At 45.1% G+C, this 21,133-nt stretch overlaps 1 protein-coding gene across 1 annotated transcript in view; it reads right to left on the minus strand.

Annotated features, from left to right (window-relative positions):
* The window catches only part of EYS (eyes shut homolog), a 556,153-nt gene that overhangs the window by 457,073 nt on the left and 77,947 nt on the right, over positions 1–21,133 (minus strand). The window contains 1 exon segment of the mRNA XM_066622702.1: positions 20,261–20,460. Coding sequence (XP_066478799.1) covers positions 20,261–20,460 — 200 coding nt within the window.

Raw genomic sequence — 21,133 nt, forward strand, 5'->3', positions numbered from 1 at the left:
CCTTCTGAGCACCTTGACATATCAGACAACATCTCCTACCTCTACAGGGCAAGACACTTCCTGAAGAATCAAAGACTGGTGCTGGTGCTGGCTGTTCTCAAGTTGGTCCTCACTTTCAGTTACTTGATCAGCAATAAGCTTTATATAAAGGCTACTGAAAAGGTGATAAAGGATGGATGGCTGGGGCATCTCAAAATTACTACCCTCAAGTTCCATTGCCACCACTACCACTCAACTGTCTGAGTTGGCAGCTGGGAGGCTAGTGGGTATTGGGGAGGGGCAGGTTTGAGAAAATATGAGCTATTCCTGGCCAAATAGGATACTGGAGTGGATGATTGAGCTAAGCTACACTTTCCATGTAAGTCATCTGCTTAATCAATAGACTACATAGAGTATGTTAAGATATGGGTGGGAAAAGCAGAACAAACTACATATATTTAGAACCATTTTTCTAAAGCAGACTCACATAGACATTGTGAATAGGATGTGCTTAGGCTTTCAGTCGACAGACAATAATTTTGCAAGAAGCAAATAATCATGAACGAAGGTTACATTTTTAAAAATCTCTCACATTCAATTATCTGAACTGTTTGCTTTTAGCACTCCTATGTCTATACTGCAAGAAGAGGAAGAACACAAACTATGCTTCATAAATGAGATTCAAAATAAATGGTGAATTGAACATACCGCTGAAGTGCAAAAGTAAACACCCAAAGAAAAGCAAAAAAAGCCCATGGGGGTGTAAGCAAGTTTGTTACACCTTCCAGAAGGAAAAATGGCTGTCACTGACCACTTGCATAAAATATATGCAAGTGTAATACAAAAATGTAATTGACTAACTTGAAAGCAGTACTAGAAAAATAAATTCACAGCCAAACAGTAACCTTAACATACTAAGGAACAACAACTTATGTGACATTATTGCACATGCTGACAGTTTAACACTTAAGGGCCACTAATGTCTATGTCCTAACTCTCTCTGCATTGTGCCTATTGACCAGTTCAGAGTTAGAGGTTCTCAAACCCACTGATACAGTATGTGCATGTGGGGCGTGATTGCATGCATTATAGGTCTGTTGAGGAGAGATAACTGGAGCAGGTCCATTCCTCTGTCCTGTCCCTACCACTGCAAGATGCCAGATAATTTGAAATTACCATGTGGGTAAGAGTTGTTATATAGTAAAATCCTGGTTTCCTTATTCCAGCTTGATTTGAATTGTGCTATATAATATTGCAACATGAGCCAGTGCGGTGTAGAGTGCACTAGATTTGGACCAGGAAGACCTGGATTCAAATCCTCAAATATCAATGAAACTCACTGAGTGGTCTAGGGTCAGTCACTCCAGTTTAACCTACTCTGCACAGCCTACTTCACAGGGAACTTGTGAGGGAGGAAAAGGGGGAGGAGCTATGTACACCACCCTGATCTCTTTGAAGGAAGGGTAATATCTAAATGTGAAAAATAAATGTAGCCTTCCTACTTTATAGTCCAATGCCTGTTTAGGATAAGTCTAAGACAGAAATATGTTAGCCACTTATTAGCGGTTTTTTCTTCACAGTCAAAAAAACCCCTAAGATTTCATTCCTGTATACAACCATGGCAACATATTATAAAGAGCAATTATAGTAAAGAAATAAAACAGTAACATTTGCAAAGTCACTTGCACACATCTCAAATCTCAGCAATCAGGTAGCTAAGAGTGCAATCCAAACCGACTTGTGCTTGCACAATCCATTGCGATTTGTGCAATCCAAGGAACTTGCCCCAGCCAATGTGTCGCAAAAGTGCTGTAAAGTACTTTCGGGCCACTTTCACGGGAGACAGACTGGCGTCTGAGCGTCAGCTTCCCCAGGCCAACTCAGGCCCTGGGGCAGGGCGAGTTCACATCGGCCAAGCTCTGCCAGTGCAGGGGTTGGCGGCGAGGGTGGCATTCCACAGTGGGGGGAGGGCAGGCAGCAGGCATTCCCAGGACAGGCAGGGAGTGGGAGGTAGGGCCAGAATTCAGCACTTGTATCAGATCCTAACCATGTTTTCTGGCAGTCTGTGGTAGTCCTGGGTTGCTTGGATTTGCGCCACCGATTTCAGTGGCACAGAACCAAGTAACCCCATTGGGACAACTGCGGCTCTCCCCAGGAAAAGGGGAAAAGCCTCCCCTTGCCTCAGGCTGAGCCACAGGCAACCCAAACCCTGCATTGGATACAGCACAGGCCCGCCAGCCTGCCTGCTCTGGCACAAGTTAGGATTACTCTGCAGGTCTTGTTTTTCACACAGGCAAACACAGTCTAAAACTAAATACAGCCCACAAAGCTGTTCTGTTATTCAAATGAGTAGAGAATACTTATAAAAATGACTGGAGAGGTACGTGAAAAGTTCTGTGTTTTCTGTTTTTAGTGTCAATTTGATTTTTTTTTTTTTTTAAGAAAGTGGCTTTAGAAGAGATTCTATAAAGATAAAATCCAGTAACAGAAAGTTGCACACAGAACCAGATGGTTTGGGATATGATTGCTATTTTTATTTAATAGTAATTGGTTTCATCATGGACACAGCTGAGAAAGCAAGATTGAAATTAGAGTTTGATCTCTTCATAGTGAAGATTTCTTGTTCTATCTGTCTAGTGCTGTCTTGCAGAATCACTGAAGCCTAAACGTCCATCTTTCAGGGAGAATGTATACTGCTATTCCATTTTACTAAAAAGGAGACTTTATCATATTTGCAAATTTGAATGAAGGATGCTTACTACATTGTCTTTCCAAAGAGGCCAAAGTGTCTTGGCCTAGAGCAGGGTTTCTCAAACTGTGGGTCAGGACCCACTTGGTGGGTCACAACCTGAGGTCAGGTGGGTCGTGGAAAGATGCATGTGGCCATCTTGGAAACTGGCAAATTAGGCAGCCGGCGCCATCTTGGAAGCTGGAACTGCCTTTGCCTCAGTTTGCCTGGGTGTACTCAAAGCTCCTCCCAGGAGCAAAAGGGCGGCTTGCACAGGCGCACAGAAGTGTGGGGCTGCTGAGTGTCTCAGGGGAGCCTTGCTGGATTATCTTGAGGTGGGCTGCAGCCTCCCCCTGCAAATGGGGTGCTTGTTTCTTTTTTGTTTTGCTTTCTCTTTCACCAGCTCCTTCCAGCTCAAGCTCTGCCCTGTGATCCAGCCCCCTCTCCCCCCACTTGCATCCAGCCCAGCTCTGCCCTTCCCAACCCCCTCCAGGCACTTAAACCTCAGCAGTTCCCTGAAATGGGGGAGGTTTAAATATGTGTCAAGGTTTAAATGGTTTTTTTCTCCTTATACTTTGCTATTGGAAAATGGCTGAGAAATAACCCAATAAAAGCTAATAAAACACCATGAGATACTCTCCCTTTAATACAGTGAGCAGGTGGGATGCTTGGTAGCCATGGGGGGTGTGCAGTGAGAATTGAAACATGCTTCAGAGCTGGACTATTTTCTCTTGTCATTTGCAGTTTATGAACTACTGGGTGAGAACAGTGATGTCACTTCCTGCTTGATGATGTCACTTCCAGCCATGACATCACTTCCAGGTTGATGACATTACTTCTGGTGGGTCCCAGACAGATTGTCATTCTGCAGAGTGGGTCCCGGTCTAAAAGTTGTGAGAGCCACTGGCCTAGAGAACTTATGCCCCCTTTAAAGCTGGTTAGTTCCCCCAGCTTAACCACAGCTAGCTAGCAGTATGCAAAAACTACCACTGTACCCCAGCACCAGTAAAAAAGACAGCTTGCCTGTGGAGCTGCAAAGTCTATCCTCCCAGTTCCTGAGGCGGCAGCAGGTGCAGAGTGCCCCCTCAGTTCTCCACCACTCAGCAGTCTCTGTCTCACTAGCTTGCCAGGCAGTCAATTCGTTAGTCAGTTGGGTAGTCAGTAAGCTAGTCCATGAGTCAGTCCACTGGTCAGATTGCCAGTCAATCAATGCACAGGTCCATTAAACAATTAGCCAATCCATTAGTCAGTAGGCCAGAAATTCAGTCTGATAAGCTAGCAAACTTCCTCTACTCTCTCTCCAAATACAAACCCTCACTGCCCCCAGGTGCTGCTTTTATCCCTGTAATGACCTGGCTGCAGCTGTGCAGAACACCCATTGCTGAAAGCCCAGGCTTTAACCCCACGTTTTCCAGATTTACCAGAGCAAAGGGCCACTTCAGACACCACATCCTATCTCCTCGCCATATCTTCCGCAATTCCAATACACTACATACATCCAATGCTTGTGGGCTCCTTTGTGTTTTAAACAGGAGATTGCACAGAAATAAAGAAGTCATCATTTCAGACTACTAGTTTTTTTGAATTCTCTGAAGGTATAGAGGCCCAGCCCCTGACCGACATTAGCATTTCTCACAGCACTCCTATTGCCTGTTACATTATCACTTTGCCAGGAAAAGCTCCAATTTGAGCTTATCATGAAGCTGTGAAGGAGTTCTGCCATAGAAAAGGTAGCAACCTTACAGGATAGATTACCCATCTGACTCACAGCGCAATCCTAACTGCATCTTATGCTGGGGCAGCGACCACTGCACCAGCGCATGCTGTTGCAAATGTGCCATAAAGCATGTTGTGACAGCGCAGAAGATAGGGTGCCAGTGGGAAGGCCTACACCGTCTCGCTGCCACCAGATTCCAAAGGAGCAGTCAAACTTTGTGAGCTGCTACTCAGACATTGTTAGTTGTTTCAAAGAAATGAATGTTGCACAGAATTGGAATTAAATACTGTAACGAGGCTGCAGTGTCTCCGTAGCCTGTGATCTTATTACAGGCAAAGTTTACAGAAACAAAGCAATATGTTTATCAGACTAAAATAACTGAAGAGCTAGAATACGCTCTGACGGAAGGTGCCATAATTAGAGCTGATAAAAAGATGGTAAGACAGAACGCCATGTACTTTTCACTCAGCTGAAGTTGTCTCCTCATTTGCATGCCTTTGCCTGTCACATCCTGTACTGGGAGTATCAAATAGCATCATGGCAGCCTAAGGAGCTTCCACTGCTAACTTAAATAAGACATTTGCAAATAAGACCTGTCAAGGTCTCCTTAAAAGTACAATCTGAAATAAACAGGCAGCACGCTAGATGTTACGGAGTTTCTGTGAAGCATTCTTAGCTTGAGTACTGAAAATATTGAAATGAATGGGGACCCACCTGCAATTGGTTCACGACCCACCTTGTGGATCCCGACCCACAGTTTGAGAAACACTGCTCAAGAGGCTTCTGTGATATCTCAGCTTCCTAAAAATGACTGGGACAACATCCTCATGTCATGAAAGAATGGAACAGTTAAATGAACAACTCCACACTGCATGTGACAGCCATAGCTGTAAACATATTATTTATTTATTTTTATAAAATAAGCCTTTTCATCAATCATGTAGAAGATATATACATGTAATAAAACAATTGCTTGATTGTGGCAACCAAGTTCCAGACAGCTGCAACGCCACAACCTGTGAAATCAAGCTTAAACCTGTGAATGTACGAGGTTTAAGACAGGACAAAAATGCTGTTGCTGTTGTTATAAAAAAGCAATACTACCATGGTGTTACGATCTAAGCACTAAAAGCTCAGTAGTCATAAAAGCTAATTTGGCAATGGTTGTCCTGTATCCCAGAGCAGCCACACAAAAATACACTAGATCTAAAAAAAGGTGGCATCAGCTGTGGCGACAAGTGGTGGCAACAGTTACTTGTCACCGCAGCTGCTCCCAAAATTACAATTAGGCCACCAGCCAGGTCATCAGATCGAGCAGGGATTTTCGCCACTGTGCCGCAGCACATTGGTGTGCCAAGAATGATCCACTGATGTGCTGTGGGAGTTTAGGGAGGGTCATTTACTAGTAGGGCCATTGGGGGATCTGAGTCCCCTCACTGGTGGTGCTTAGTGTCAATTGTCAAAAAACTAATGGTGTGCCTTGAAAATTTTAGTGCTTTGTCAGTGTGGCATGAGAAGAGAAGATTGAAAATTGCTGAGATAGAGGGAAGCCAAACCTTTAAAACAAGGAATTAAGAGTATGTGTTTGGGATGGGGGAATGTTCTAATATGCAGATATTGGTCCCACTCTAGCACTGAGGAAGCCCTATTGATTCCAATGAGCCTTAAAATGCATATAATGACGCCGTGGATTGTGGCCATGGTCTGCAGTATATCCAGAGGTAGGCAAATTGATTTCTGTATAAAGTATTGCTAGGAACAGAAGTTACGAAAGCTATAAGCTGTGCCGACAGAGTGCCTCTACTGGTGTACCCCACTAAATCATCAGCAGAAAAAGAGTTATCCCAATGGGATTAGTTCCAAGATAAATGTATTAATTCACTGCGTAGCGGATCAGAAATCTCATAGAGTGGAAAGTGACCTTTACCATTACCCTCTGCAGCTGTAGTTCGGCACAAAGCCTTCTTCAAGAATGAACTACCTTTGCTAATGCCACTGAGAGCAAGAATGTTTTATGTCGCTGCTGCATTAATATATGCATTGCAGGAGACTCTGGCTAAATTCTAAAAGAGTGTGCATTATGTCACACGGGGCATAGAGTACAATGAGTGCAATTTGTAAAATGCGAATGAATGTAGTAGTTCAAGCTGCAGTGCAGTTTTTATGATAAAAAGGACACTGTCCTGGTGCTCTGTGCTGCTCATATGGGAAGTGTGGCTTGGATTTCTGGTTTGCTCTCTAGTATATCAAGAGGTTGCCAGCTCGCTAGACATGTGCTGCCTTCACTGGCCCATGGAAAGGTAAGGTAATTGGATAATAAACCACATTTTCAAACTAGCCTTGAGAAATGCCTGGTAAAAAATAAAATGAAATAGGCAAGGCAATGTGCTTTGGCTACAGCTAACTCCCCCTTCCCCCCCCCCCCACACACACAAGAAATGGAGAGGGGAAGCTGGGCACTTACAACCATTTCAGTGGGTACAGACATCAGGCAATTTTAGCTATGTTGCAGCCAAACATGCACCACATGGAAATGAAACTTTCAAACTAAAAGTCCAATCCCCCACCCCAGCAATTTTGCTGCCACAAATCTGAGGGGAGAAATGGGGTGGGGAAGTTTCCCACAAAGGGTATAGGATAGGGCACGCACCATCAAAGCTGGAGCCACTCCTTTCTGCACCCTCCCCACTCCATTCTGCCCCTTCACACCGGTTTTGCCCCCTCTCTCAGGTTTTCTCAGGTAGCCATGGTTGGGTCAGGTGAGTGTCCACGAGTGGCTTATAGGGATGTGGCTCTGCCTTTAGGTGGTCACCTCACCCCGGCAGTAATAAAAAACAAAACAAAACAAATTTTGGTGGGCCGAGTTTGTTGATTAGTTTATTACACAAGGAGCCTGAGCCGGCCTTGAAGGTGGGTGACCCAGTGCCTGACCCCCAAGTGGTGCAAAGGTGGAAAATTGATAAAAATTGGATTAATTGGTGATTGAATTCATCATTTACGCTGCAGTAGTTACCAGGAGCATGTTGAGTTCAACCCCCACGCTCCTGTTATGAGTTTAATTCCACAGGTAGGTGCGGTAAGGCGGACTGCGCTTAGTGCCTGTCTGTGGGCAGTGCAATGGCAGGCATGCAGTATCCGCATGCTCCAAGTTGGCAGGATACTGGAGGGGTCTGTGGCCCCAACTGGGGGCAGGCCAGAAGAGAGCGTGGTCAGCCCCTTCAAGCTGGAAAGGGGGCCCACCCCAATTAGGACAGCAGATGACACTTTTGATGGGGTATCTGGGCGCTCAGGATGTGCAGTTGTTACTTGAGGGGTTTTTTATAAGGGTTCTAGGATTCCTGTACCCTCCTTTGGGGCCTACGTGGGATAGAAATCTGTCTTCAGTCAAGGGCAGGGAGGAAATAGTTCAGGCTAAGTTAGATAAGGAGGTTGGAGCCGTCCGTGTGGTAGGCCCCTTCCTGTTCCCATTGTTGCCCATTGTTCAGGTGTCGTCTTCCAGTGTATTTCCCAAGAAGGTTTGGGAAACTTTCTTTCATTCACTATTTGTCTTATGGGGGTTCCATTAATGATAGAAATGGGCAGGGCACGACTGCAGGGCAGTGGTCCATTATTCTGATAATTTTCTTTTCGTGGGGAGAGGGTGGATGCCAGCCGGCGCTTACTGAACACCTTTGTGGCTGTGTACAAGGCGCTGGGAGTCCCCCTCGCCCACGACAAGACTGAGGGCCCCTGCAACTACTCTTGCGTTTCCTTATGGTGAGTTAAAGGCTGTGTTGCAGGGCAGTAGGCCACCTGGTGATAGGTTGGTCAGGTTGCAGCAGCTAATTTGTGTGGGCCTTTAGGCCCGGAAACTTCCCTTGGGAGACTTGCTGGCACTGGTGGGGCATTTGAATTTTGCCTGCAGGGTCGTTGCTTCTGGCAGAGTTTTCTTATGAAGGCTGTGCAATTGCATGGCGGGTATATGGTAACCTCACTACCGACAGCAAATCACCCAGAACACAAAGGCTGATTTGGAAATTTGGTGCAGTTCTAGGAGTTTTCTATAATAGTGTTTCTTGGAGGCATGAGTGTTTACTTGAGGCGGACACTCTGACGCTGTGGGTGGTTTTGGGTTTGGAGTATTTTAGGGGGAGATGGTATTCCGCCCCTTGGCCTGATATACGGGTTCCAGAGGGGTTGCCGCAGATATGACTTTTTTAGAACTGTTCTTCCTTGTGGTGTCAGTTCAATTATGGGCAGAGGAATTTGTCGATTCCATCGTGCGTTTCCAGTACGACAACCAAGCGGTGGTATTCATCGTTAAACAGCGCACATAGCAGTCCACGCAGGTAATGAGGCTGGTCAGGGTTTTTGTTTATCCTTTATTACAAATAACACCTTCTTTTGGTTAAGCACATACCGGGTCTTGACAACAGCATAGCTGACGCCCTATCTTGTTTTCAGGTGGAGTGTTTTGTCAGCTGCTGCCATGAGCATGGCGGAACCCTGACCTGATGCCATTTTGGCTTTGGACCGTTGGCTTTGCAGAGCACAACATGTAATTTGGTCTGTGCTCGTGCCTACAACCCGACAGCGCTAACACAGTAAGACAAGGGAATTGGAGACCTTCGGGCAGCCCTGGCCTTTCCCCAGGTCTGGCCTATTTCACCGGAATACCTTATGCAGTTTCTCTTATACCTGCATGGGATAAATTTATTTTGTAGATCTTTATCAGTGTACTTGGCGGCATTGGCAATTTAGTGCCAAGGCTCCAGGTTTTGCTGATGCTATTACGGAGTTTATGGTACGCAAGATGATTGAGGGTCTGGAACGTGCATGCCCCCCCCCCCAAGCCTGACCAGCATAAGCCCATTATCCCCAGGATTTTGGTTGGGTTGGTGCTATGTTCGACTCTTTATGAGTCCTTGATGTTCAGAACAAGCAGCATTATTATGTTTTGGTGCCTTCCGCCCGACTGAGGTTTTATGTGTCTCAGCGGGTGATGAATGAGAGGGCCTTATAATGGCACGACGTAGTTATTATAGCTGGAACGGTCATTATTGATGGAGATTTTAGAGGATTAACTTCTCTTCTCTAGTTTGAGAAAAATAACTGAAATTAGAGCCAAGAGAATGACTGTTGTTCCCCTCAAAAACAGGAAAGGAGAGTCATTATGTCAAAGTGACCTAAATAGATAATGATTGACAGAACATATAGATCATAACTTTCCTAAAGGGAAATTCCAGGATCTTGTATAACCGAAGTTGAGGGCCAGGAATATTTTGGGATGCAGGGCAGAATGACCGCCTAATTAGAGCTGGGACCATGCACCAAACCTGTCATAATAGGCCCAATAAGGAGGTGGAAGTGACATACAGTGTCACATGGGTAACTTGTTTATTCCACGTTATTTGATGTGATTTTCTAGGTGTAGTTCTTTGGGAAACAGGATGGGAAACTACAGTGAACATTTGTATCCAAACTGAATCAATTGGCTTGTGTAATTCACTTACTATTGTAGAAATAAAGCCTCCAACCCCTTTTAAAAGGTCTGTGACTGTTTGGCATTGAGTCAGTGAAAAGAATCTGAAAATCTTTCCAACATTATCACCTACCACCATTGAAACTGATCTGCGGGGTGTGGAGTTTTAAGGTGCAGTTGGCCAGACTGAGACCCTGGCTTCATGCCCTGTTAGGACTGTTTGGTCCTGTTTGGCTGTACGTCCTGACGTTCACGGTGCATTCTTCTGCCATGGTGATGCCTCACCTGTTACACTTTTCCAGTTTAGGGTTCTTTTCCTTAGGGAAGTGGCAGGCCTTGGTGGATGACTACTGCCTGCATTCGTCACGATTGGGGCTGCATCGGCAGCAGCTGATATTGGCCTGCTGGCCCGTGACGTTCAAAAAGATTGGCCGTTTGCGCTCTTGTGCGTTTAAATACTATGTCAGGGAGCCTGACGAGCAGTGAAGGATTTGGCTTTGGTCATTTCCCCCCCTCCCCTGGTGGTAGGGGCGAGGGGTGTAACAGATACCACATAAATTTCCGGGCTTGGCCCGTGACTGTGGTTGGGTGCTCCTTTGCATTGGCATTGCCAGGTGCTTTACAGATGGCATTTGCCAATCAGTTCAAGTAATTGCATGAAAGTTTTCTGGGCTTGGCCTGTGACTGCAGTTGGGCACTCCTTTGCACTGGCATTGCCAGGTACTTTACTGACGGCACTTGTCATACAGTTTAAGTAATTGCAGGTTGAATAGTGATCCCTTGACCACAGGTCCTTGACCACAGGTTCCTGGGCAGGGACAGTTCGGGTTCTTACCTGTGGACATTCCATTGTTTCTGGGCACGGAAGAGGGCTGCCTCCAGTTCTGGCACGCAGCTGCAACTTGGTTCAGCGACTAGTGTGTGCTGGGTCGCCAGGAGGGGCAGACTGTGGGATCAGCTTCTCCCCACCTTTTATGAATTAGTGTTTGCACATGCCGTCGTTATACATTTGGGGGAGAATGACCTGGGCCAGAGGACAACTTTGTCCTTGAGGCTCCAGGCCTGCAGTGATATTCTCCACACTACTCAAAATTTAGTGGGATGGTCATCTTACGGTCTGACCTCCTGCCTCATAAGGTCTGGCGTTACGCCACTGATGTTAACAAGATTGAATTGGCTAGGAAGATAGTAAATTCTTATCTGAGGTGGGTTGTTTTTCAATTGGGCAGTAATGTTTTCCCTTGTACGGGCATCACTTTTGATGCACCACAGTTCAGAAGCGATGGAGTACACCTTTTGGTGTTGGGTAATGATTTTTTCTTACTTGATTTGCAACAGGGCCTGTGGGAATTGTTTTCCATGTGGGGTGGATGGACCAAGCGCTGACCCCGCCATGTGGCAGGTATCGTGTGGGTTTTGGGTAGGTAAGGATCATCTTGGTGTACACCACAGGGTGGCAAGGGCCGGGTGGACTCCATACTTACTCATGCTGGCATTCCCGGCTGGGTGAGGCGGACTGGATGAATCTCAACCTGGTGGCAAAGGAGCATCACAGGTTCGCTCGGGTGGCCTGAGCGAGCCTGCCACCTGACACTTCGGGGTGACAATGAAGGAGGTGGCAGGCTTGTACTGACGCTGCCCAGAGTCGGGTGTAGTCACTCAAATTGCTATAGGGGGAGGTAGACAGGCAGCTCCATTTCCCCCATGTAGAACCCACACAACCTAGTTGTTAGGCCCTGTTGCAATTTATGGTGTAATTAAATAGTTACTAAAGTGGCCCTTTGTACCATATGCCCCTGCCTGTGACTTTATTGGGGGGGGGGGGCAGCCACTGCTGCTAAGCCACCAAGGGTGAGCTTCTGTCTCCCACTTGTCTCAATAGTCATTGCAGAGAATCAGTGGAGGCAGGAGGGGTGCTGAATCTGCTGCTGCTGCTACTGGTGTGTTGCTGGTGAATGGCATTAACTGGCTTAGAATTACAGAATCCTAGAGTTGGAAGGTGACTTCAAGGTCATCTAGTCCAACCCCCTGCTTGACATTCCTAATGTTATCATCAGGGATAGCTCCACCAGGTCCCTGCCCAAAGCTGCATATGACTTAATTGTGATATATGTGCTTGGACACATGCACACAACTCTCCAAAAACAACCCTTTACCTCCTCACTGTGTCCCATCATGCAGTTCTTTTCCAAAAACAGGAAGGGACCATACAAGGAATGAGAGTTTTACCAACCCCCTCCCCTTGCTAAGTATTTGCACAGTGCTGTGCAAATAAAGTGCCCATTAAATGCCACATGAGAAAGGGGCACTTTTCTACCCCCTTCCCCTATCTTTGTGCAGTGTTTAAAGTGCATCTGCCTCCTTGTGCAAGGAAGGAGGCAGATGGTTCAACTCCCACTCACTGAATCAGATCAATGTGGCTCGCATCTGCAGCGGGCCAGAAGGAGGCAATGGCAACTCAAATCTGTCGCTCTCCCATCACCTGTGCTCAAGGCGCGCCATATCATCTGCTTAATGGCTGGACCAGCCCTGGTTATCAGGATCTAAGAGAACTCTGTGTTTTCATTCACATGACTTGTTAGCCATTTTGCTAAAAGATATCCCCAGATGTCTCATCCACAAATACTACGAGTCAGAGCAACTTTAAGTGGAAGGAAAAATACATCTTTTGGGGCAGGCTAGAAATATATTATGGATGAGGAAACAGATCCAAACAAACTCCATTTGGTATCTCCATTAGGACATCTGAAAAACTACACACACAGGATAAATATAACCATAATGTTATATTGACCGTGACTATTGTAGAAAGAAACAGGATTTCAAACAACATAAACTTGCAGATGTTAGTGCAAAGAGAGCAACATAACTCCATAATTTCCCTTTTTTTTCCAATATACAAATGTTGTGTCATGCTGTTCTCCCAGTTTATTAATGGCACAGCTAATTTCTTTAAAGGCAATTTTGCTATTTGCGCTTTCTATAACATCTTCTTTTGAATTAAAGCTGGTGACACAAGGTCTAGGGAGGGCAAAAAACTGGAGAGGCTCTATAACTTCACTACCATCTCTCATTCGAAATAATCTGGAGCAGTGCTACTAGAGAGAAAGATATTCACAGCATATTTTGGGAACTGCAGATTCTCTACATATCAAGCTCCACCAAACCAGTCAATTCTAAACTCATTCATCCTCAGAAAAAGAGAGGTCTAATTTTAGGGTCAGGGAATTGAAGTAGAAATTCAGTTACTTGCACGCATGGTGCAAGTTGAGATTTGAATACAGAAATTTATGCCACATCTACTGGATCATTGTTAATTTGGGCATTTGATGATATATTAATATAAATTACATAACTAACAGCGCAATCCTAACTTGCACTGGAACGGGCAGGCTGGCGGGCCTGTGCTGTATCCAGCGCAAGTTTGGAATTGGCTGAGACTCAGCCTGAGGCAAGGGGAGAAAATTCCCCTTACCCCTGGGAGAGCTGCAGTGGCCCTAATGGGTCTACTTGAATCTGCGCTACTTAAAGAGGTGGCGCAGATTTGGGCGTAATGGAGCAGCCTGGAGCTGCTTTGCACTGCCCGGGAACGGGGCTAGAATCTGGCATAACTGCTGGATCCTGGCCCTGCCCCCTGCTCACCACCTGCCTGCCCTCCCCCACCACGAAACACCTCCTCCCCACCCTCTGCCCATCTCCCCCAGACCCCAACATCGGCCTCAAGAGGCCAATGCTAACTCACCGGGCTCAGTCAGCACAGAGGCTGGATCTGGCCTCTGCAGGCCAGTGCACGTCCCTGCGCTGGCCCAGTCGACTCACATGGAGGTGCCGACACTCCCAGTCTGGTGCAAAGGACTTGCGCCAGCCCATCAAGCACTTAGGATTGTGCTCTAAAACTGTGCTCACAGAAACTCATTTTCCTTACATAAACTGTGACCTGATTATTAGAAACACAGTTTTTTTTGTTTGTTTCTTAGTTAGGTAATTTATTATAGAGTAAAATATTGCCACTTGTGATGAGTCTGTGAAAAAGGGACTGCATCCCTGTTCCATGGAATCCTGATATTCATACATCTAATTTCAACTTTTTGAAGAATTTAAGCAGTTTACCTCTCTGTGAACATCAGAAAGTTCAACAACTTATAACAAAAATGTATTGAATTCTACATCACCTTCTGAATGCTGTAAAAACTTGCTGTGGTCAGAAGAAAATGAGCATTAAATAGGCACATAATATCTACTATTTCATGGTTTTGAGAACAGGAACCATTCTTATGACAAAGCGCTTCTCTAGGTTGACAGCCCGGTAAAAGCTACACATGTAGAACTCTCAGTGCAAGGAAGAGTCTTTGGTACAACTGATTATGAACTAATATCGACAAGGCAAACAGAGTGAATTTTGAATTGTTCCAGTCTTCATTTTCTGAAAAAGTACATGATATGAAAATACTGCTTCGTTGCTGATAGGGCTCGCTTTGATACCCTTCCTACTGAAGGTACAGGTTGAGTCTCATTATTCACGAGGGTTCCCTTCCCAGAACTCACATGGATGGCAAAAAAACGCACTAAAGCAAATCAATTTAAAAAACAAAATCCCTTTGCTCTGGTGATTTAAAAACAACCTTACTGACCTTTTGAAATCCACACAGAGGCTCTCTCCAGGTGCTTAGGCTTCACCTGGAGGCAGCAATCCCTCCCTTCACCAGGAGCCCCAGCAAGGGGGAAAGAATGGGTGATAATCACTGCCTTCCACTCACCTGCTCATTGGGAAGGGAGGGGATTGCCTTGTGCCTGGAGAGAGAAAGATTGATGGATTGTCAGCCAGCTGCCCTCTCTCGCATTAATAAGGCTATTGTTAAAGGACTGTTTTCCTTTAATTTAAAGGGTACTTCTCATCAGTTGAGAAAGAAAAATCTGTGGATAATCAGGTTATACCTGTAATCACTTACATGACTGTCTCCCTACAACAGTAAAAAGCAGTTTTTAAAATTGTGATTTTAAAGGGATGCATTTTTCCCCTTCTCCAGGGATCAGAACATTCCTTCTCATTCGCAGTGGCCATTCATGTTGAGTCAAATTCATGTATAAAAAAATCAGTGTATAACAAGGTTGGACCTGTATATTTTCCCCTGAGACAAGTCATATGTAGTGAGAGTAACATGGGGAACCTAACCCTGAGCTAAAATAATCCTCTTTGTATCTAAAACAGAAGCCAAAGGCAAAAGAGATTTTGTGACAGGAGAATCCGTCTTCCCCCACTGTTGGGATCTTAACAGCTTTTGGATGTTCTAAGGCTCCAAATTCATTTTTAAGTTGTCTGCATAGACATTTACTCTCTTTTGTGTAGTTGAGTGGGAGCAGGGAAGGGGGAGAACAGTGTTCCAAGCTGAGCTCTGCAGGATCCAGGGCGCTTGCGCAGGGCTGCGCACCCTACACAAGCACCTTTACTCTACCGCCAACGGTAAAGTAAGTCGCCCCATTGTGGGACTGCTTACTTTACTCGGGGGAAGGGGGCGAACGTTCCCTTCTCCCGAGGAGCCTCCCGCGGTAGTGCGGGAGGCGCAGGATTTGGCGGCAGCCCTTTTCGGTGCCACCAAGCCTGGGCATAACTGCTGGATCCTGGCCCTGCCCCCTGCTCACCACCTGCCTGCCCTCCCCCACCCTGAAATACCTCCTCCCCACCCTCTGCCCTGGAGGGACTTTTTTAACTGCTGTTTTTAACTCTCTGGTCAGATCTGAAGTAGCATAAACTTTAATAGGGTTGGATTAGGGAAGCCAGTCAAAAAATGTTGACTTGCAAAGGGCCAGTGGCCAAGACAAGCTCGGCAGTTGCCACATAGGCAGGTGCAGTCCATTTGAATGAGAATGATGGGGTTTACGTAATTGGATAGTCAATTTATTTGCCTATCGTGGGGCCTGTTGACAGGTGGGATGGGGGATGCTAAGTGCCAGGATAGCCCCCCCTCCCCATGTGGTAGGTATAGTGCAAACCAGGGTGTAGGAACAGGGATCAATGTGTGCCCTGAGGTAAGCAAGAATCACAGGAGAACCAGAACAGATTCCATAAGGTTATCTGTGCAGGGATGCTGGTTGGTGACCCCTCAGGCTTGGGTCACAAAGTCTCCCTAAAACTGTATCCAGCTTGGAGTAGATGATATAATCAAGCTGGTTTGACACTATTGGGGTTGGCATGGAAAAACCTTGATCATCAGCAGATGATCTGCAGCTTTGAGTCAGGGAGAGAGTGCCCAAAAAGGGGAGTAGCCAGGACTGCTGTAACATAAATCTGTGTTATAAAAACAATTTGCATTAACATGACAGAGATAAGAATATAGGTAACGTATCTGGCCCAACATTCTTTTCCACAGAGCAAGGCGTTGTTCACAATCTTCCTTTCCCATCTACTGTTATTAGCATTGAGAGCACCAATAAAAAAAACATAATTTTGGTTTTCTTCTGGTATAAAATTTGATTTAAAAAGGTTTCTACTGTTGCCCAAATATTTGGTGTGTGTGTGTGTGTGTGTGTGTGTGTGTGTGTGTGTGTGTGTGTGTGTGTGTGTGTGTGTGTTGAGGGAGGGAGACTGGGAGACCCAGCCATTGGAGATGCTGCCAGTGGTCAAAAAGGGACAGGGCTTCTGGATATCTCACCTGTGAGATGCCAAGGTCTCATGAGGATAAGGTGGGAACACATCAGGCTAGGATTCTGGAGGTTGGGATGAAGGCAGCGGGGCAGAGGGCTTAACAGGACAGAATGGTGAAACAAGGAGAAGGAAATGACAGAAGGCAGCAGGGCAAGAGGAAGTTGGAGTGCAGAGGCAAGGAGCAAAGGAGGCTAAGTGGAGAGGAGGAGATGAGCTAGAAGGTATGGGTGCAGCAGGAGACAAGGAGCAGAGGCAGGATGCAGTGGAAGAATGGTGGAGAAGGTTGGAAGGGAAGGACAGTAAACAGGGGAGCTGGGGTGGGGCTTCAGCAAGGGGAAGAAGGTGGACCATCTTCAGAGAAGCCCAGGTGGACCATCCAGAGCAGAGAAAGCCCTGCCCCTATATCAGCCCCCATGTGGATGCAGATAGCCACATGCCAGCAGTGGCTGGATATGGCACACCATCCCAATTCCAGCTGGGGATTAGTGTGAGATGAGGACGAGAACCAAGGTCCTCCCCTTTCCTTGTACACTTGCAGGACCAGGAGGTGTTGCTTTACCCCATGTGTAATGAACCAGCAATAAATCACCCTACAGCAGCCCATCTGCCTCTGCTGTCATTTAATTCAACCACAGGGCATCTCATTCCTGTATCCCTTTAATGTGGAGCTCCCACCATGGGAAGGCGCTAAGGCAGAAGGAGAGTGCACAGGGAGTTCTGCTTCCTCCAAATTTATGTCTTTCATCCATCATGCTTTCTTTTGCTTCTTTGTTCTCAATTAATATCTCAAAAGCAATTTCACAATCTCTTTATGGTCCTTGGAGCTTTTTCAGGTTGCTTTCACAATGTCTCTATACATTTCACTCTGGCCTGCGCTCTGGTGACCCCTTGGCTCTGATGAGGCATGCTATTAATTTGCTAATTTCTATAGGGCTTCTCATTACAGCAGCTTAGCTGCTTTAATTAAAGAGATTAGAATACAAAACAAGGTAGGTGGGCTTCAGCTGGGAGTCTGCTTCCTGAAGCTTCCTTCCAATGGTAATTTGCTCAGAATATAAGTAAATTATAGTTCCCCAGACACATCCCAGTAATAACATGAGCTGTAATTTATACTAGGATTTAAGACACAATACAAAGCCAGAGGGTGTACAAAGCACAGGCTCCTTCCTCCCACAGCCTGTTTTCCCCTTTTATATTTTCTTCAGCACTACGCCTATAGTGTTAAACCTTCAAAACTGGCCCATCTCACCAGCAGTTTTCTAGTGGCTGTCTGCTGGTGTTTCATTTTTTTAGATTGTGAGGCCTTTTGGGACAGGGAGCCATTGGTTATGACTTTTTCTGGAAACTGCTTTGTGAACTTTCTGTTGAAAAGTGGTATATAAATACTGATCATCATCATCAACATCATCATTATACTGCAGATAAAGACTAACATACTGTGTTTTCAGTTTTGTTTTTGAAGCCTAAACCAATCCTGAGAAGACAAAACAAGGGTTACTATAACATGTTCCAATAGATGTCAAAGATCTAATACAGTGGACCCTCTGTATCCACAGGGATTTGTGCAGATACCAAAATCTGTGGATGCACAAGTGCCTTTTATACAAGTCAGTCTCGTATGACCTGCTGTGTATGCCACACTGGTGTTTTCTTTTTCATGTATAATACCAATTTAAAATGAAAGGAAGTTGTACATTTAAAAACAAAAGATGAAGCATGCATGAGTTCTGTGCATGTTAATCCAAGTTTGCATGAAGATCCAGTGCCCTTTCTGGATTGATTTGTGCCTCTTCCACTGATCTTGCCCCAGAATGGTCTGGCTAGTGGGACATTGGGTCACTGGGTCCGAATCAGCATTGGTACTGAGCGAGCTTGGCTGGTTGCAATGGGGAGGAGGAAGCGGAGTGGAGCATGCATCTCGACAGAACCCGCCTGGGAAAAGATATGGCCAGGAAGAGGTGACTTGCTCACCCAATTCTTTCTGGATTTTTAATTAATATTTTCAGGTGGTTGGCTGCAGGACTTGTGGATCTGGAGGGTCCACTGTAGTATCTCTGCCTCTGATTCAGAATTCTGTTAATTCAAATTCTGTAGGACATCAGAACAAACAGCCCCTAGTTGATCAATGTTTTTGAGTTTAAACAATAAACTAATGTGAATGTTTTCGTAGCTGTTACTAAAAAATTACGTACTAAAAACTGAATGTTCTTTTCAATATTCATGAAAGCAAACATGGAACAAGATAAGCAGTTTCAGCTCAGCCCTAATTTAAATTCATGCAGAGACTTGTGCATATGTTTAAAAAGAAACAGAAACAGAAACTACATCTATGAGGTTACTGCACATAATTAAGAGTTATAATCCACTAAAATGAGGTTGGTATTATACTTAATAATTATACTTAATAAAATTATTAATGTAATTAGCTTTGCTTCAGACTATAAACTGCAAAAGAGATAATGAAATTTTGAGATGTATGCTTTTGCAAGATATTGGTATTTCACCCAGTAAATTGTCACAAAGGATTAGATCTCCTTCTTATTCAAGCTTTTCAATAAGTGAGTAAGTCAAAGTGGAATTCTGAGAATTATTTTCACACAAAGAGAATTTTTAAAATGCACCTTAAGCAGCACAGAGAACACCAAAAGCTTGGTGTATATGAATTTTTTTTAAAATTCCTGCAAATAATTAAATTAATCATACCATCATCACCCTTCACACCATGTTGTACCCTGCCGGTGTTTGTTGGTATCCAACCCCTCTCTCCAGTAGTTCTTGATAAATCAAAATTGCCTAAGCGAGCAGCCAGCTCCATGCACCAGCAGTTGACAGATACCTGCTGGTCAGAGTAAGTGAGCACAGGGGGTGGGAGGGAGATAGGGAGTGGGAGGAATTGTGCTGGGAAGGGGCAAGTTTGAAGACAGCAGCACCCATTGAATTCAAACCCCTTTTCTCACCTAGATCCACCTTCATGGGTCCTTGCAGTCTTGCAGCAGGGATACTAAGTTGACCCAGCAAGGGCTTACCGTGGGAAAAGGGTACAAATGTTCCTTTACCCCAGAGAGGCCTCTGGAGGCTGAAACGTCCCTGCAGGATATAGTGGGTGCCATGTTGGTACCACTGCATTGCAAAGCAGGGAGTTAGTTAAGATTGGGCTGTTTCATAGAACTCACCACACCAAGGAAATGGCTTGTTTCCTCATGCTATCTGCCTGCCTGCCTGTTGTCAGGCACAAGGTAAATTCTGCAGCTTCCTAATAAAGGCAATTTCAGACAAATGCCTTCTTGTGTCTTTACTGTGGGCCCCTTTGAATGTTTGCCTTTTCTCAGAACTGCTAGAACTGCTTTTCCACCAGCTGCCACTGTGCAACTGAGATAACCCCAGTCATGTGTTGCTCCTGACAAAGTAATTGGCACTCTGATGGGATGAGGATCCTGATTCCTTGGGAAAGTCCCATATGAGAGTCTTCTTACGCATATGATGGTCCTGTCCTTGGCCACACAAGAAGTGCTCACAGAAACTAAAGGCAAACAAGGAACTTTTAAATAGCCCCAGACGAGCACCATCAGACCAAGCGGCTCACCCGCACAGTGCTAAATCTTTGTAACGGCCTTTTCAAAATAGCATGAAATTCAATTTGGTTTAGACAGGACCATGTAACCAAATCCCCCCTCCTCCTTAACAACCTGATGTATATTGATTGATCTTGTTATAAGTAGGCAGTCTACTGACCTGCAATAAAAAGTTCTTCCAGGGCCGTCAACACATTTACCTCCGTTGAAACAGAGGGATGAGTTCAGAAGAGGTTCCGTGCAAACATCAATATCCACTTCACAGAATTCACCAGTGTATCCACTCAAGCAAATGCACTCAAATGCATTGACCAAATCTTGACAAGAACCTCCATTAAGGCAAGGAGCTGATTCACATTCCTGAACAGATAAATGACAATAAATTGATTTCAGAGCTGTAACAGCACAATCTGGTTTCTTATAAACAGATATCCATATGACCAGTACTGAAAACTGTACTCAATACCAGCTTTTGAGAAGTAAATCACTTTGCAGGTAGCTTTAGGCATAAGAGTATTGCCACCAATTTCAAATAAAGCATTGATTACTAGTGTGTTTCTGGGCACAATTTAAGATGCCGGTTATTACCTTCAAGGCCCTACACAATTTAGAAACCAAGTACCTCAAGGAACACCTCTCCTAATATGAGCCCAACCAGTAAAATCTTTTAGGGAGGCCCTCTTGTGGTGGTAATCAGATGAGGCCTTTCTGGATGGTAGTACCCACCCTATGAAACTCCCTGCCCAGTTTAATATGGCAGGCTCCCTCTCTGTTAATTTTTCATTATCAATCTCTCTCACTCTTTTTTTTTTTAGAAAGCTGTTGCTGCTGTGTCATAAATGCAGCTGTTGCGGCTTTGCCTTGCTCTGATTTCTTTTTTGATTGCTGCTGATGTTTTGTATTATTGTTATATTTACTATATTCTTTTTAATCTTATATATTGTAAGCTGTCCTTGGTCTAAGGAAAAGGGCAGGGTGTATCTGTGTGTGTGTTTATATACAGGTGTGCCCCAGTATCCATGGGGGTTTCGTT

Source organism: Tiliqua scincoides, chromosome 1 (genome assembly GCF_035046505.1).
Source record: "Tiliqua scincoides isolate rTilSci1 chromosome 1, rTilSci1.hap2, whole genome shotgun sequence".
In the NCBI taxonomy this organism is placed as follows: Eukaryota; Metazoa; Chordata; class Lepidosauria; order Squamata; family Scincidae; genus Tiliqua; species Tiliqua scincoides.